The 18,589-nt window shown below is 36.4% G+C and overlaps 1 protein-coding gene across 4 annotated transcripts in view; it reads left to right on the top strand.

Annotated features, from left to right (window-relative positions):
- ECPAS (Ecm29 proteasome adaptor and scaffold) overlaps positions 1-18,589 on the top strand; it is a 123,818-nt gene that overhangs the window by 60,758 nt on the left and 44,471 nt on the right. For all 4 annotated transcript variants that reach the window (XM_005581082.4, XM_005581083.4, XM_045373622.2 and 1 more), the window contains 12 exons: positions 691-740; positions 1,749-1,815; positions 1,906-2,028; positions 3,837-3,940; positions 5,924-6,047; positions 7,547-7,627; positions 9,234-9,459; positions 9,914-10,005; positions 11,766-11,900; positions 12,771-12,933; positions 13,686-13,858; positions 15,220-15,321. In XM_005581082.4, the coding sequence (XP_005581139.1) occupies positions 691-740; positions 1,749-1,815; positions 1,906-2,028; positions 3,837-3,940; positions 5,924-6,047; positions 7,547-7,627; positions 9,234-9,459; positions 9,914-10,005; positions 11,766-11,900; positions 12,771-12,933; positions 13,686-13,858; positions 15,220-15,321 (1,440 nt within the window). The remainder of the gene's footprint in view (positions 1-690; positions 741-1,748; positions 1,816-1,905; positions 2,029-3,836; positions 3,941-5,923; positions 6,048-7,546; positions 7,628-9,233; positions 9,460-9,913; positions 10,006-11,765; positions 11,901-12,770; positions 12,934-13,685; positions 13,859-15,219; positions 15,322-18,589) is intronic.

The following is an 18,589-nucleotide window of genomic DNA, read 5'->3' on the forward strand; positions in this document are numbered from 1 at the left end:
AACAGATGAATCCGTAAGAGTAGCCATTTAGATGTGGAAGGGCAAATCCTAGGATAAACACATAAACTAGTAGAAGTTTATTGTGTTCTGAGTAATCAGATTATTAGTTTTCGAAAAACCATGTAAAACTCTATCTGTATCTTGAGGAGAGAACCTCACTAATTCACCTGGTGACTATAACCCTCTTTAATTTTTTATGGTAGAAAATATGATAGGAAGCTGTTCATTACAGTGTAGATTTTTAGAAAATCACACTAGATTTTACTGCAATTTTGGTGAGAGATGGAGGATCCTAGTCTGTTGGACCAGTGATGTATTTTCTAATGAGTTAATGTTTTTTAGTGTGTTGAAGATGAACTTTGGTGTTTGGAGGTTACATAGTGTTGAAATATCTTGAACTCAGCACCAGCTAAGAGAAACCTTTCATATCTATGACCACCGCATTTTCTTTTTGGAATGATTGGGGATGCAAGGTTTTGTCTTGTTTTTCCTTTTAGTAGTGTGATGGATTCTGGGTTTGGACATTTTTGTTGTTGTTCAGGTGCTAACACCATGTAGTTAGACAGAGTGAGACCTAGGTTTAATAAGGAGTAAAATAATGCATGTAATTGCAGCGAAAAGGTTTTACTGTTTACTGTATTTTTTGTTTTGTCTATTTTTTGTTCTTTCTTTTCTTTTTTTAATTTCAAGGACCCTAAACTACTGTCAATGGCATATTCAGCTGTTGGAAAACTCTCCAGGTGAGTAAACTCTTTTTTAGTGAGAGATATGGTGTTGGTAAACTGAGAAAAATTATGTGGCATTTAATAATGGTGGAGAATAAATTTGTTGTGACTCTGAAAGGCAATGTATTTAATGGCCATAGGTTGTTTAGAAATGTCTTCTGTGTAGAAGGAAAAAGATGTGAGATATTTTAATTTACATTTGAAGGTATGTTACTGTATTAAATGGTGGTCTTGAAATGAGAGTTTGAACTGAATTGTGTCATAATGGGTTACTTTTTTTGTACCCTAGAGACTTTCGATTGACCTTAAGTGTTTTTGTTGCTACTTGGCACTAATTTTTATAAACCCAGTGATCAAGGTTTTTCTAGTGATTCTCTTTTCTGAGAATGGTGTTTATGATTCTGAGTGGCCCTGACAGATTTTTTTTTTCTTCTCAATGTGATTTCCTCATTCCAGTTCCTCCTGGCTTCATCTTCCTTCACTGTATTTCAAAGCAGGGAGATAGACATGAAGCATCCTCAGTGGCACCATGTGCTGCTTCCACCCCCAGTGCAGGTTTTGTGTTGGCCTGTGTAGACCAGGTCTTGCTCTTCTCTACAGCAAAAGGAGTTTTGGGCTTTGGAAGAAAGCCACCCCAGATCAGTGGATATCGTGCCGGGTTGTCAGCCAACCTTGTCCCTTGTCTGTTTGCATGAAGTAACAAAGCCCCTTTCCGCGACAGTCATTAGTTTAGATCACAATTTGGTCTTATCTAATTTCTTCCTGTTAAAATCAGAAATGTTAACTGAATGCATGGAATATTATAGAGGGGATATTTGGAAGATGTGTGTATTAATCAAGGGTTATTTAGATTAAAGAATTAAATAATTACTTAGAAAAATTTTCGGCTCTTGGAGGAAGTAATATAATGATGCTGACATTGTCTTCAGAGAGTTCAGGAAAATTTGTGTTTAGTTTCATTTTTTCCCTTTTTCATCTCTTGGAAATTTATGATAGTAACAATATTTTTACATTCTTTTGCAGTCGAATGCCGCATTTATTCACTAAGGATATAGCGCTTGTGCAGCAGCTTTTTGAAGCCCTATGTAAGGTAGGGAAACAGCTGCTAAGTTTATGCTTTCTGTTTGGATGTTCCCCTGGGAACCCAACAGGGAGGGAAACATTTTTATTATCTTTATAGGAAGAGCCTGAGACTCGACTTGCTATTCAAGAAGCTTTATCTATGATGGTTGGAGCATACAGTACTTTGGAAGGGGCACAGCGAACTCTCATGGAGGCACTTGTGGCTTCGTACTTAATAAAGGTAGGTCTGTGTGAACTACAAAGCCTGGGTAGTATATGGTTTACATTTTTAAGAACAAAATTTGAATTGCTACTTAACTGTTTTGGTAATTAAGAGGAATATTTGCTTTCACTTGGGCTGTGATTTAGGATCTATTTTTAATTCTTCATGATGAAAATTTGACTTTAGGGGAGAAGGAGTGGTAGTATTCATAGCGATGCTTATGTTTAGAGCTTTCCATGTGGGAAAACTCTTCTTAATGCCTTGCCCTCTGAGTTAGAATTGTTTTATCTTTGTAACTGGTAGCTGAGCACTACTGTCCGCTGGGGTAGAGTTCGATAGGTAACATTTTCAGAGAAAAGCAGAAGGGATGAAAGACAAATTCCGTATGTCAAAGTGAGTTTTTAGGAAGTGAGCCAGTACTATCATACATGCTCTTCTTCCTCTGGTCCTCTTTATTTGGTTTTCATGGGAATTTGTAGGAGGATTTTGAATATCTATAGATATATACACACACATATATATGTAATATGTAAAATATTATATATTTGCTTTAGTTCTTTGTCCCACATTTTTAGGAGTAGAGAGGGAGATTGGAAGACAGAATGATACTAAAAAGTGTCAGTGAGATTAATATAAATTGTGTCCTAATGGAATTAGACTGACATGATTTGATATTTTGAGGGAATTTTAAATATTCAGAAAGGTATCTGCTTCCTATTAAAATATGGCAGGGTTAAATGTGCTATTACATACACTCAGAAAGCTTACTATGATGGAGTCCTATTGTTAAGTGCTCTTAGTGTGCAGTGCATGTGGTTCATGGTCATACATTATGGACAAAGGTGTGTAGGCGTATTTGGAAGCTCATTAGAATAGAATAAACTTGCTCCAGGTAACTTTACAAGGAAAGGTGATGCTTGTATAAACACTTATAGATACTGGTTCTATGCATGCAAATCAAATCGTGTAACACTATTACCAAGACAAAGCTAATTTCTTTTCTTTTCACAGACAACATTTAAAGCAACCAAACTCTAGGTTAGTTATGTAATTTAGGCTAGTCTTTAATATCCTCACTCTTTAATGTACTTCAAGGAATGCTAAATAGCAAGAATGCCAGAATGAGTGGGACAATATATATATTTTTAATGTCTGTCTTATTTCACTTATGTTTGTGGCTAGAGGAGTGACCTGGGGAAGTTACATAAGAGTAAAGCTTCAGGATCAGTAGATTCTAAAACTTTTCTGGTTGAACTTTGTAGTCATAGATTATTAATCTCGGTTAATTGAATGTATTTCTGTAGTTGAACTGCTTTGGAGTCAGTTTTAACTTTAGAGCTAATCTGAGAACATTGGAAGTATTTTGCTTCAAATTGGTGGGGATTCCAAGTAGGCTCTGTTTGTAATTTCTGCAAAATACCTGAGTTTCACTCATGTGACTGACAATTTGAGAGTTGGAGTGGCAGAGGTGGTGGCCAGAAACTGTCACAGTGACCCTGGCCCCGAGGTTTGGGCTGAGGATGTGCAGAGATTCTCTACTTATGGTCTTTGGAGGTCTTCCGGCTTTACCTGGAGGATCCTCTAAAATTGTAAGAGTACTCTAAGTAATGCCAGTGTCCAAAAGACTTAAACAACATGATTAAAGATCTTGAACAAATGATTTATTTAATTTATTTAGATACACATTTATTAAAATGTCACCTTAGAATTTTGAATTGTTTACAATTAGGAAGACTCGATTGGGACTAATGACTGGTAATTGATTTTTTTTTTTCCTTTTTCTTTTTTGGATTGGGGTGGTCTGTGCATGTTTACACATCAAATAGCCTGAGGTTCAAGTTCGACAAGTGGCTGTGAAATTTGCCAGCACGGTGTTTCCCTCAGATCATATCCCTTCCAGATATTTGCTGCTACTGGCTGCAGGAGATCCGTAAGTTTCAAAAGATGTTAATTTGAATTTTGGTTTATTTTGAATTTATTTGAAAATTACTAAAAGTTGTGTTGTTTACAATGTTGGTCTATGAAATTTAGAAGCGAAGCTATTTATTAAGGTATGGCTCTTGATGTGATATAGACCTGTACTCATATACCTATATATTTGTATAATAATATAAATATTACATGTATTTGTCTATATAATATATATTATGTAGATATATATGTGCAATATATGATATATAGCTAATACAGAAAATGCTTATGAAATGGTCAAGTGTAAATAAAGCAGATTATATGATTGCATGTGTAATATAATTATATCTCTAAAATCAAGCCCTGTGTAAGGAGAAAAAAGGCTGATGTTGATGGTTTGACATATGTATTAATATTTTATTAAATATTGGAGTATCATTTTATATCTAATATACTTATATTTTTAAATGAGGTATAAGTTGCATTTTATATTAATTATATTACTGTATCTTCTAGCGTGTATAATGCATTTTAAAAGAATGTTTAAATGGTTTTGAAATTGGGACATGCCTTTAAAAGTCATGTACATACAATGAAATATATATGCACATATTAAAACAATTCTTTTCAAATCTGTTACATATCTTATGGTCATTGCTATCTTAAAATCCATGCAGCACTCTAATCTATTTCATAATATTAAACCAGTACTACGTTTAACATTTAGAATTTTTGCATCCTTTAAGTGAGATTCTTGTATATGTTTTTTTGTTGTTGTTATCAGGGATAGCCTTATTTGGGGAGGTGAAAAGCCTCATTTATACTGAGGAATAGTTTAAATAAAATAACGCATTCTATGATGATATGAACACCCTTGCCCATAAACTATTATGCTTCATTTTAAAAAAATGGGTAATTCCTTGATAACTGTGTCAGTATTCTAGTTGGCCAACTGTGTGCCCCTCATGGCATTTGTTTTCTTTCCTATAAGTTGTATATATTTTGCTGTTATTTATTTGGTTGGTATTTTAATTGGGTATCACAAGTTATTACCAGGCCCTGATTTTTGACTTCTGATCTTGGCTGCTGCTTCTCATAGAGCACATTTCAATTTGGTTAAAGTGACTTTGGATTGTTAATGTTGATTCTGGTGCTCTGTTGCTTCTTAATTTTTTTACATTAGTTTCCCAACCACAGGCCAGATGTACTAGGGCCTGGCAGCCAAGATGGCAGTTCATGTTAGAGCAAGGATTTAAATCTAGGGAGTTGGACTTCCAGATAGAGCTCTTAACTGCTGTATCTTATTTCCGTAAGTGCTGAAAATTATTTTTATTTAAGAAACCAGAATCAAAGCATAACTAATTCAACAGTTTTCCTTCTTGGGTTAAAACCATTCAGGTCAATTGAAAATCCTCTGACAACTTAAGGAATTATTTATTTATTCTTTTCGACCCTTTATCTGTTGTTTGGAAAATGAGACACGAACAAAGGCAATTGAGGAATTAAAAGGCCTTTATATGGTATCTGGATAAGACTGTTGCTGAGATCAATCTCTAGGTGGTCTGAAATTGGTTGGGGTTTATGTTTTTACACTTTAATGTCACTTATCAGTTATTAATTGTACAGAATTGTAAGAGTTTGGGTGGAGTGTGTAGACCACTGGATAGTCACTGATTTTTAAAATATATTTTATAGTTTACGATTTAACTCTATGAGGTAAAGCATACACATAGAAATTTACATAATTACTTACAGTATCCTATCTTGTTTTTTTCTAAGTCAAATTGAAAGGTGGAAGCCGTGTGACTCCCCAGACCTCATGCAATTTCTAAAAAGAAGTGATTTCTTATAATGTGTTGACTCTGCTTAGATAGCCAAGAATGTATTTAAGACATTTTCTGAGAACTCTAGCTAGCAAATAAAATTGCTGTTCTTACTTTTCAAATGATCATTTCCAATTGGTGACATTTATTTTTTATTCTTATTTGTCTTTTTCTGAAAGACGTGAAGAAGTTCATGGAGAAGCACAACGCGTGTTAAGGTGTCTTCCAGGTAGAAACAGAAAAGAAAGTACTTCTGAGCAGATGCCTTCCTTCCCAGAAATGGTATATTACATCCAAGAAAAGGTATGGCATGCAACTTAAGGTAATTAGTCTAAATCATAATGGATGATGAAAATGAAAACATTCATCTTTAAAGTGAAAAATGTAATCACTAAATGTTGACTCATAAAATTTCTTTTTTTTTTTTGAGGTGGAGCTTCGCTCTTGTTGCCCAGGCTAGAGTGCAAATGGCACAATCTCGGCTCACTGCAACCTCCACCTCCTGGGTTCAAGTGATTTTCCTGCCCCAGCTCCCGAATAGCTGGGATTATAGGCGCCCGCCACCAAACCCGGTTAATTTTTTGTATTTTTAGTAGAGACAGTGTTTCACCATGTTGGCCAGGCTGGTCTCGAACTCCTGACCTCAGGTGATCCACCCACCTTGGCCTCCCAAAGTGCTGGGTTTACAGGCGTGAGCCACCATGCCCAGCTGACTCATAAAGTTTCTAGCATTAATACTTACAATAAAGAGATACAAAGTGAGGGAAAAAAAATTATAATTCTCACCTGTAATTGATCTGTTTTGCCTAAACTTGAATTACTTATAATTCCTTTCATGCTTGGCAACATTTAGGCTGTGTTAAATACTTTTTCTCTTAATATGACATGCTTAAAAATACATCTCCTTTTTTTTTTAAAAAATTTTTTTTGTTTTTTTTGAGACAGGGTCTTGCTGTCACCCAGGCTGGAGTGCAGTGGTGTGGTCTCAGTTCACTGAAACCTCCACCTCCCAGACTCAAGTCATCCACCCTCCTCTGCCTTCTGATAGCTGGGACTATAGGCGTGCACCACTGTGCCTGGCTAATTTTTGTATTTTTTGTAGAGACAAGGTTTAGCTATATTGCCCACGCTGGTTCTCCTTTTTATTTTTAAGGGCACTCTTTAGGGTAGTATAAGGATGCTTCAGGGAGTAGTTCATGTTCTTCCCACCATGTTCATAAGAGAGCATCCCATCTGTTTTTGTAAGTGTTTTCTGCTGGTAGATCCAGGATATTGGCAGTAATGACCATCCACCCCTTCCAGGCCTTGACTCTGTCCCACTTTGCCAGAGGACACCTTCCTACCTTTTACCTCCACTGGTGATCCTAACTCTTTGCTAGGTAGGCACCTTAAGGGAGTTGAAGGTCAGTATGCAGCAGCCATGATTCTATTTTCCATATAGCAACACAGTCTATTTGTAGTCAGAGGATTCTCTGTGCTTGTAGTTTCCTCTTACTTTCATTATTAATGAAAATAACTGGCATGCAGTGACCTGAGATGACCATATTAGTAGATGTGTGGAATACGTTTATTATTTTTAAACAAGCCAGTACAAACATGGAAAAAGGGCAACACACTTGTCATTTAGTGTGTGACGGACATGCATGATCAACACAGTTAATAGGAAAGTGGAAAATGTTTTAATCAGAAAAAGAAGTAAACTTTGGACATGTAGCTAGAAATACAGTTGTTTTTGAGTTGAGGAAGGGCAGGTATGCTCCATTTTTCAGTAATTGTGTCTGTTTTGGACTTTTTAAACTTAGGCTTCTCATCGAATGAAAACTCCAGTCAAGTACATGACCGGGACCACTGTCCTTCCATTTAACCCAGCAGCCTTTGGAGAGGTAGAATTTTCATATATTTCTATTTACTTTTTGTAAGTGTTCTAAAAAGATCACACCACACCCAAAGAGGTATCTGTCATCTTGTTGTGTTTTAGGTAAACCCATATTGTGTCATTGTTCTTCATCTGGTTGTTTATTTAAAAAAACAGTATTGGGAAATTGGTATTATTTTAATTCATAGTGAAGTACGTAAATATATTTATTTCAGTGAGATTCTTTTTGTGAAAAAACTGGATGTTCTGTAGTGATTACTGTTGGGATTTTGCAGCAAGTTAGATTTGGGTTTTAAAGCCAACATGTTGTTGAGGTTGTTAGGGTTATTTAGTTTTGAAGGTTGGAGAGGATTAATTGATCACACTTATTAAGGGAAATTCTGTTTTTTAAATCATTGACTTGCACTAGGTAAATTATAAGAAGTAATCTTGTTCAGAGTAAGAATATTTACAGTGAATTTACTGCCTATCCTAACGATCAGTGAAAAAGCTTCCAGAGGATGGACTCCTTGGTAGCCTGTTTATATAAGGGTTGTTTTTGTTTGTTTGTTTGTTTATTTTTGAGAAGGAGTCTCACTCTGTTGCCCAGGCTGGAGTACAGTGAATGGCGTGATCTCGGCTCATTGCACCCTCGCCTCCTGTGCTCAAGTGAACGTCCTGACTCAGTCTCCTGAGTAGCCGAGACTACAGGCGTGCACCACCACTCCTGGCTAATTTTGTTATCTTTTTGGTAGAGATAGGTTTCACCATGTTTCCCAGGCTGGTCTTGAACTCCTGGGCTAAAGCAGTCCTCCTGCCTCAGCCTCCCAAAGTGTTGGGATTACAGGCGTGAGCCAGTGTCTGGTCTATATTAGAGGTTTTTATGGTGGTATATCTATTTTTCTGTAGATGAATTGAACCCATTTTCTCAAATTCTTGTGTCAGTGGAGTAAATACAACTGGAATTCTGCAGGAATAATAGGCCATTTGCTTCAGATGTCTGTCCTCTCTCTCTCTCTCTCTCTCTCTCTCACACACACACACACACACACACACACACACACGGCTTTTAAAAAATAATGATTTTTATTATAATTTTTAACTTTTATTTTAGGTTTGAGGTTACATGTAAAGGTTTGATATGTAGGTAAATATGTGTCATGGGGGTTTGTTATATATACTATTTCATTACCCAGATATTAAGCCCAATACCCCATAGTTATCTTTTCTGCTCCTCTCCCTCCTCCCACCCTCTCTCTTCAAGTAGACCCCAGTGTCTGTTGTTTGCTTTTTTGCATTCAGAAGTTCTTATCATCTGACTCCCACTTACAAGTGAGAACATGTGGTATTTGATTTTCTGTTCCTGCTTAGTTTGCTGATAACAGCCTCCAGCTCCAATTTCTGACAAAAGTTCAGTTTGTATTTTAACAATCTTAAAAAATTCTTTGGATTTGCAAACCTTGTTATACAAATTTTGCTCCATTATGGCATATTTTCTGCCTTCCATGAGGATTGGAATAGCTTTATAAAGAAGGGTAGGTGAATCAAAACTAGAAATTGTTACTTTGAAGAGTACCTTCCCACACTGACTTTTCGAGAAGCTTATACAGTCTTCCTCTCCGTTCTGTTTGTAGATCGTTCTGTACTTGCGCATGTGCCTCGCGCACAGTGCGGGGGTGGTGCCCACCTCTCAGAGTTTGGCTGATATGCAGGATCATGCTCCAGCCATTGGACGCTACATACGGACTTTAATGTCAGGCGGGCAGACGGCACCCTCATCATCTTCTAACAAGAGTGGGGAAACTAACCCTGTCCAGATCTACATTGGCCTGCTTCAGCAACTGTTAGCAGGTGTTGGAGGTAAGAATTTGCGACGCGAAGGGAAGATGTTGAAGCACTTAAACAAAAATCTAATTTTAAACTTAGCTAACAAATTATAGCAAAATTATTCTTTCTCTTCACTTCTGTAACCGAACATTAGCCTTTGTTTTTTTTTAAACTTATCTGATTCATTCTGGATACACTACTTATTTTTTCAGAAAGAAATACTAACAATAGATAATACATTTTTACTTTGGAAGTGGATGTGAAGAACAGGATATCCTTTTTACAGATAGCTCATCTGTAAATTTGCTGTAGTGAATCACATACTATATTTAGGTTGTGTAGGTTTTTTTTTTGTTTTGTTTTGTTTTTTAATAGAACTGAAAGAATGTGTGCTAAAGCAGTGGCCTTATACTTAAAAGGAATTTAGTGATCCCTGTATGTTCATTACTTTTCTTGAAATTTAAAGTGGTTCTAAATTCTTACTTAGGTTTGCCGGTTATGTACTGTCTATTGGAAGCTGTGTCAGTGTATCCAGAAAAGCTGGCTACCAAATTTGTAGACAAAACAGAATGGATAAAGGTATGTTCTGCATGTACCTTTTTTTATTTTTTTAAAAAATTGTATTTCAGACTTTAACCTCATAATTTCTTTTTCCTGCCAGCATCCCTATGACCTTTTCTGCCTTAAGGTCATTTTGAAAACTCTCTCATCATCAGACACTTACTGGGAAGCATGTAGGTCACTATGTCTCATTGACACATCTGGAGGAGAGTGGGAGATGAATTGAGAAGCATAGGAGTATAAAGAAAAATTCTTTTTCTGTGTGGAAATTTTTTTTTTTTTTTTTTTTTTTTAGAAAAAATAAGCAATGAGTTTGTGTAGTTTAAATAAAAACTATGTAAAATGTCTCTTTTCCATAACCATCTCCAACCTACCCTAATTTTTGCCCTTTCCTCTCCCCTCTGACAAACATATGTAAGTCACCATTTATGTATAGCATGCTTTCTAGAGTTTACTTATGTACATACACATAAAAACATGCATTTAAAATTTTTGTCCCATCTTTTTATAAAAAGCAGCATACTATTCATACTGTTTTATACATTCCTTCACTTAATAGTAGAGAGATATTGCACTACAACTATGGAGAGAGCATCTTCTTTAACAGCCTCAGTTTTTATTGTATGAGTGTACTATCATGTATTCTAGATCTTTATAGATGGTCATGTAGAGTACTTCCATTCTGCTATAATGAGTAATCTATCATCTTGCATATTGAGGAAGTATATGTTTTAGATGGATTCCCCAGAAGTGCAATAGCTGGATCAGAGGACATGTACTTTTGTAATTTTCATAGATAATGCCACACCCTCCATGTGTGTGGTACCAGTGTACACTTCTGCCAGTCATGTATGAGGGTGTTCCTGTCCCATGGCCACACCAAAAGGGATGCCAGGTTTAGCAAGTAAAAATACAAGATACTCAGTTAAATTTGAATTTCAGATAAATAATGAATAATTTTTTTTTTTAGTGTAAGTATTGGCCCATACAGTTTTCTGTATCTCCATGTGCTACATATTGTGGTTCTTTTTTTGGAAAATACAGCTTGAATGATGGTAAAAATGTACAAATTATGTCTTTAAGGGTGAAAACATGAAAGAAATTTACCAAGAGGTGTGAGTTTTGCACATTTCTGGATAATCTGGTCTTATGAAATTGCTTCTATTTTAAAAAGTTTTTTTTTATTTCTTATGAATATTTACTGATTTTAAAATTATTTTAAAGTTTTTGAGCTTTGATGTTTTAGATGAGAGGTTGTCATACTGTAGTCAAAAGTCCAAATAGGGCCTGCCTCCTGTTTTTGTATGGTTTGCAAGCTAAGAATGGTTTTTACATTTTTAAATGTGGGAAAAAAAATGAAGAAACGAATAAGTTTCATGACACAAACCTTGTCGTGTCCACATTTTACTGGAACCTAGCCACGCTCATTCGTTGCGTATTGTCTGTTGCTGCTTTTGTACTGCAGTGGCAGAATGGAGTAGTTGCAGCAGAGACCAAATGGCCCATAAAGCCTTTCAGTTTTTTTACAGAAGTTTGCTGACCCTTGTTTTAGATCATCTGTGAATAAATTTCACCTGTTTTGTGCTTGTGTATCTTTGATGAAAATGGACCTAAGATTTTGTTATATAATTCATTCAGCTTTTATTTTGTTTTCAAATAATAGCTTTTTTTCCTCAATATCCATCAACAGATGGATTGAACATTCTTTTAATTTTAAAAGATGTTGTCATCAGGCTCATGGTTCTGTGTCATGTATGTATTTTTTTTATACTACTCAGAGTCTGATGAATAGCAGTAAAGAAGAAATGCGCGAACTGGCAGCATTGTTTTATTCTGTGGTGGTATCAACAGTGTCGGGGAATGAGTTGAAATCAATGATAGAACAGCTTATAAAGACTACAAAAGACAATCACGTATGTTATTTTGTTTTCATTCCTTTTTGTGGGAGATAGGGTTTCATAAAAGGATCTAATTTATTTTTGGTTTTTATCTTCTCATTTGTAAAATGAACTTATAAATTCCTTGCTTTTATTACTGTAAAGAGTAAATGAGATAGGTAATACATTGGTTCAGTCAGCTCACTTAACAAGTATGGTGCTGTGTCTGATAAGCACTATTTTAGGTGCCAGGAGTACAGTGATTCATAAATACATGAGAATCCCTGGTACAACAGGATGCTCAGAGCCTGCAGCGATACCACCGTGAGCACACCTAATCTCATCTGATCTTGGAAACTAAAACTAAGCAGGGTCAGGCCTGATTAGTACTGAGAGCGAGAAATGTTAGCTCCATTTTTCTTCCTCATCTACTGCTGCCAGTGAAAAAACAAGTTTTACTTCAAATAGTCTGTTGGTTACCTTGTGTTTGGAGGTTTTGGCAATTAGAAATAGGATCTGTTCATTGTCTTTTGTTGGCAATAGAAAGACATTATGTGTGAAAGTTATGATACTCTAGTTATGTAAGTGCTGTAAGCTAGAAAGTGGCGTGGGAGCATGTAGGAGCATGTAGTCATCTCACCTGGAATTGGAGTGGGCATGGAATTAGAGAATGTAAATCTTAAAGTGAATCAAGATTCAGCTTCTCAAAATTCCGTTAGAAACTCAAGGTTTCTCTTATTCCCTAAGCTCAATGCATTAGCATCCAGTGAAACCTCAAGTGTTTACTTTATTCTTTAGCCTTATGTTTTGTTGGAGAGATGATCCTAATAGACACACAGTTACTGCCATGTAGTTTTGCATACATGAGAGAGAGCCAGAGATATGCTAATGTTTTGCTAAATTCAGAGCCCGGAGATACAGCATGGATCCTTACTTGCACTGGGATTCACGGTGGGAAGGTATTTGGCTAAAAAGAAAATGAGAATGGCAGAGCAACAAGACCTGGAGAGAAATGCTGACACCCTCCCTGATCAAGAGGAACTCATTCAGAGTGCTACAGAAACAATAGGTAATTAATGTCTTTATGCCGACTTGGGTGTTGCAGCTTTTGAATTATGTTAAATTTTAATATGGAGTTTCAGTTTCTTTTTATGGCATTGTACTTTAAAGACACAAGTTTTTTCACAAAAAACTTACTTGATAAATTCTGTATTTTTAATAACAACAAAGGCTGGGTGTGGTAACTCATGCCTATAATCTCAGTACTTTGGGAGGATCTCTTGAGTCCAGGAGTTTGAGACCAGTCTAGTCAGCATAGTGAGACCTAGCCTCTATAAAAAAATAAACAAACTTAGCTTGGTATAGTGGCATGTACCTGTAGCCTCAACTTCTGAGGAGGCTAAGGTGGGAAAATCACTGGAGCCTGGGAGGTCGAGGCTGCAGTGAGCCGTGATCATGCCACTGCACTCCCGCCTGGGTGACAGAGCTAGACCTTGTCTCAAAAAAACAAAACAAAACAAAAAACAAAGCAATGAAAGCACTCCATTTTTTCTTTTCTCTACGTTTTTTTTCTACATGTTTTTATAAACAGGGATGATCCTATTATGGTAAAAAAATGTATACATTAAAAAAAATACTACTCTATCCCCTGTTGCCATGTTGTCTTTCCACTGAATAAATGTTAACAAATTGTCAACTCAAAGATATTGTACACTTTGATTTTATTTTGCCATCTTAAAAAAATCTTGAGTACATCACTGGTTGCTTTGGGTCGTAAGAATAATGGTATATAATTCTCTTTTTGGCTAAATGTGCTTACAGGCTCATTTTTGGACAGTACATCACCCCTCCTGGCAATTGCTGCCTGCACAGCCCTGGGTGAAATAGGCAGAAATGGTCCACTTCCAATCCCCAGTGAGGGATCTGGCTTTACCAAATTGCATCTTGTAGAAAGCTTACTAAGTAGAATACCTTCCAGTAAAGAAACAAATAAGGTAAGTCTTTTTCTTATTTCTTCCCTTTCTGGAATTCTGTCTTTCTGTGAATAAATGAGCAAAAACAAATTATAATGAGAATAGATGGCATTACAGCTGGAGGAAGGATTTAATGTAAAAATGGGTGATAAAGAAGCAAATCTAAGTGTTTACTTTTGAACTAGAGGTGATCTGTGTACAATCTTAGTGTGTACATCTTTTGACCCAGTCATTCCAATTTAGATCTTTATAACTGTTAAGATTTGAGTGAAGTATTAAATTCATCAGGAAATATCTTTTGTCATGCAAAAGGTGTACAATAAAATGTTAAGTAGTTTTATGATTTTTTTTAAATTTTATGCCAAATATAAATCCTAACCGCCTAAAGCCAGTTTTGTGATCAGAACACCTCAATTTTGAGGTATAAGATGATTTAATGAGCAGAAATACCAGTTTACTACTACAAGTTTAATTGATACAATCTTTTTTTTTGAGATGGAGTTTTGCTCTTGTCGCTCAAGCTGAAGTGCAGTGGTGCGATCGTGGCTCACTGCAACCTCTGTCTCCCAGGTTCAGGCGGGTGATTCTCCTGCCTCAGCCTCCTGAGTAGCTGAGATTATAGGCGCATGCCACCATGTCCAGCTAATTTTTGTATTTCTAGTAGAGATGGGGTTTCACCATGTTGGCCAGGCTGGTCTCAAACTCCTGACCTCAGGCACTCCCACCTGCCTCAGCCTCCCAAAGTGCTGGGATTACAGGCTTGAGCCACCAAGCCTGGCCTAATTGATATAATCTTAATCTTGGTCTAGCTACTGTTTAAAACTTTCTGTGAAGATACACAGTATAGTTTTTATTAGCTATTAACTAATCATTGCCAAATATTGTTAAGCACTTCTAATGTGCCAGAGAGTATGTTAAGTGCTTTGTGTGCATTAGTTGAATTTTCTAAAAGGTCTAGTGAAATAGGCACAGTTGTCATCTCTATATGAGCTAACATGAGGAAACAGCGTCACAGAGAGGGGAAGTAACTTGCTTAAGGTCACACACCAGTATAGGCTGAAATGGTTGAGATGTGATTTGGTCCTAGGTCCACTGGGCCCAGAACCCACATTTTAAATCATTATAGTTTGAAAAGTTATAAGCCTAAAGGCTTTCTTCTTTCTTCTTTTGCAGCTGTGGATCCTTAGTGGACTCAAATTTGTGTGTTTCTACCTTCAATGACTTACAGACATACAACTGTAAAATTTGATGCTTTTGTAAAAACTTATGCATTGAGGTGTTAGATAGACTGCCCTTCCCTGTCATCTCATTTTGGAAATACTGTGCTGGGGTAAAGCTAGTATATACTCTGTTTAAAAGAAAAAAATTTGATGTTCTTCCAGATGAAAGAACGAGCAATCCAAACACTGGGATATTTTCCAGTTGGGGATGGAGATTTTCCTCACCAGAAACTCCTCTTGCAAGGTCTGATGGATTCTGTGGAGGTATTTATATTGCTACCTGATTGTTAGTTATTCAAAGAAAAGGCATTGTTTTTTGTTTTTTTTTTTAGGTGCAGTTTTGCATGCTGTGAGATTTCTAATTAAGCATTTACTTGTTTATTCACCAGATACTTGAATACTAGTTTTGTGCTCATCACTGTGCTAGGTATAGCATTGACTAAATCACCTATGAAGGAAAGACCTTAAAATTTTTGAGCACAGCACGGTGCAGTGTAGGTAGAAGGGGAAATACCCTGTCAGCCAGATGTGTGGAGTGAGCCTTTAAAAAACAGTTGTTCTTGAGTGTTTCAGTTGGTATTTCAGTTGTTTTCAAGTCTGATGATTTAGCTTCTGTCCTCTAGATGCCTAGTGTGTAGTAGAGAAGACCTACGAGTAGGCAAATGCCAGGATAGTGTACTGTCTCAGCATGGCCTGATCTGGCCCTGCTTTCCCTAGCCTTGATCCTTGACGTTCACTCACTTTCTGTATACCAGCCTCTTTGGCCGCCTTGTACTGAGCTTTTGAAAGCTTCCTACTTCCTTCTCAGATTGTTGCCTTGCTAAAGAATCTACCCTAGTAGATTTAAATCCCTGTGTGTGGTGGGTTTCTTCTAGGTGTTTTTTTTTTTTTGAGATGGAGTTTCACTCTGTCTCCCAGGCTGGAGTAAAGTGGTGCAATATTGGCTCACTGCAACCTCCACCTCCCGGGTTCAAGCAATTCTTCTGTATCAGCCTCCCAAGTAGCTGGAATTACAGGTGCACGCCACCACACCTGGCCAATATTTGTATTTTTAATAGAGACGGGGTTTCACCATATTGACCAGGCTGGTCTTGAACTTCTGACCTCAGGTGATCTGCCCACCTCAGCCTCCTAAAGTGCTGGGATTACAGATGTGAACCACTGCACCCGGCCTGTTTTGTTTTTTTTTAAATGAAGTCTTTTCTGGATTCTTAACTTACTTTTAATGTCATTATTTTAAGAGTTTAGAAATACATGAAAAGCTAGAAGTATGGAAATAAGGTACAGAGATTAAATGATGAGAATAATGAAAACCATGAAACAGAAGCAGAATATCTTCACAGTCGAATAGGACATAGTGCTGAAGGTTTTTTTTTTTTTTTTTTTTAATTGTTTTATTTATTTATTTTATTTTTACAACAGGATCTCATTCTGTCACCAAGGCTGGAGTACACTACATCTCCCAGGCTCAAACCATCCTCCCACCTCACCTTCTAAGCAGCTGGGATCACAGGCATGCGCCACCATGCCTGGCTAATATTTTAATTTTTTGTAGAGACAGGGTATCCCTATGTTGCTTAGGGTGGTCTTGAACTCCTGGGCTCAAGTGATCCTCCCACCTAGATCTCCCGAAATGCTGGGATTACAGGCATAAGCCACTGTGCCTCTCCCATTTTTAATTTTTTAAATTGATACATAATAGTTGTACGTATTTATGGGATACATATGATATTTTGATACAAGCATACAATGTATAATGATCAAATTAGGGTAATTGGGATATCCATCACTGTAAGCATTTTTCATTTCTTTGTGTTTGGAGCATGTCAGATTTTCTCTTCTCGCTGTTTTGAAATATACAATAAATTCTTATTAACTATATTTGCCCTGTTGTGCTGCCAAACACTAAAACTTAATTTTTCTAACTGTATTTTTGTTCCCATTAGCCAAGCTCTCTTCCCTGCCTCTCCATTACCTTTCCTGGCCTTTGGTAACCACCATTTGTTCACTACTTCCATAAGATCAATTTTCTCATGTATAAGTGAGAACACAGGATATTTGCTCTGTGCCTGGCTTATTTCACTAAATACAATGTCCTCCAGTTCCATCTATGTTGCTGTCAGCAACAGGATTTCATTCTTTTTTATGGCTGAATAATATTCCATTGTGTATATATACCACTTTTTAAAAATCCATTCACCTGTTGCTGGACACTTAGATTGATATCTTGTTTTGGCTATTGTTAGTAGTGCTGCAGTAAACATTGGAGTACAAATACCTCTTCAGAATACAGATTTTCTTTCTTCTGGATATATTCTTAGGATACATACTGGGATTGCTGGGTTATATGATAGTTTTTTAGTTTTTGGAGGAATCTTCGTACTGTTTTCCCACCAACAGTGTATTAATGTTCTCCTTTCTTCACATTCTGACTATCATCTATTGTTTTCTGTCTTCTTGATAATGGCTATTCTAACTAGGGTGAGATGAGATCTCATTGTGGTTTTTCTCTGCATTTCTATCATGATTAGTGATGCTGAACTTTTTGTCATATACCTGTTGGCCATTTATATACCTTTTTTTGAGAAATAACTATTCAGATCTTTTGTCCATTTTCAAATCAGATTGTTTATTTGCTATTGAGTTGAATTCCTTACTTATTGTGTATTTTAATCCCTTGTCAGATGGATAATTTGCAGATATTTTCTTCTATGCAATAGGTTGTCTCTTCACTCTGTTGGATGTTTCCTTTGCTGTGCAGAAGCTTTTTAGCTTGATATAATCCCATTTGTCAATTTTTGCTTTAGTTGGTCTGTGCTTTTATGATCTTACTTAAGAAATCTGTGCCCAGACCAATATTCTGAAATGTTTCTCCAATGTTTTTTTGTAGTAGTCTCAACATTCAGATCTTAGATTTAAGTCTATTTTGGTTTGATATGGTGAGACAAAGGGGCCCAGTTTCATTTTTCTACATGTCGATATCTAGTTTTTCTAGCACAGCTTACTGAAGAGACTGTTCCTTCCTCAATATATGTTCTTGATGCCTTTGTTGAAAATTGAGTTGACTGTAAATGGATAGATTTATCTTTGGGTTCTCTATTCTGTTCCATTGGTGTATGTGTCTGTTTTTATGCCAGTTCCATGCCGTTTTGCTTACCATAGCTTTGTAATACATTTTGAAGCCAGGTAATGCAATGCTTCTGGCTTTATTCTTTTTGCTCAGTATTTTTTGCTCATTATTCAGGGTCTTTGGTGGTTTCATACAAATTTTAGGATTGTTTTTCTAGTTCTGCTTTGATGAACGTCATTGGTATTTTGATAGGGATTATGTTGAATCTGTTGATCATTTTTGGTAGTTTGGAAATTTTAATATTTTTTGGGTTTTTTTGGTAGCTGTTATAAGTGGGATTGCTTTCTTGATTTCTTTTTAAAATTGTTTGCTGCTGGCATATTAGTCTGTTCTCACACTGCTGTAACTGGGTAACTTATAAAGAAAAGAGATTTAATTGACTTACAGTTCTTCAGGCTGTAC

Source organism: Macaca fascicularis, chromosome 15 (assembly GCF_037993035.2).
Source record: "Macaca fascicularis isolate 582-1 chromosome 15, T2T-MFA8v1.1".
Lineage (NCBI taxonomy): Eukaryota > Metazoa > Chordata > Mammalia > Primates > Cercopithecidae > Macaca > Macaca fascicularis.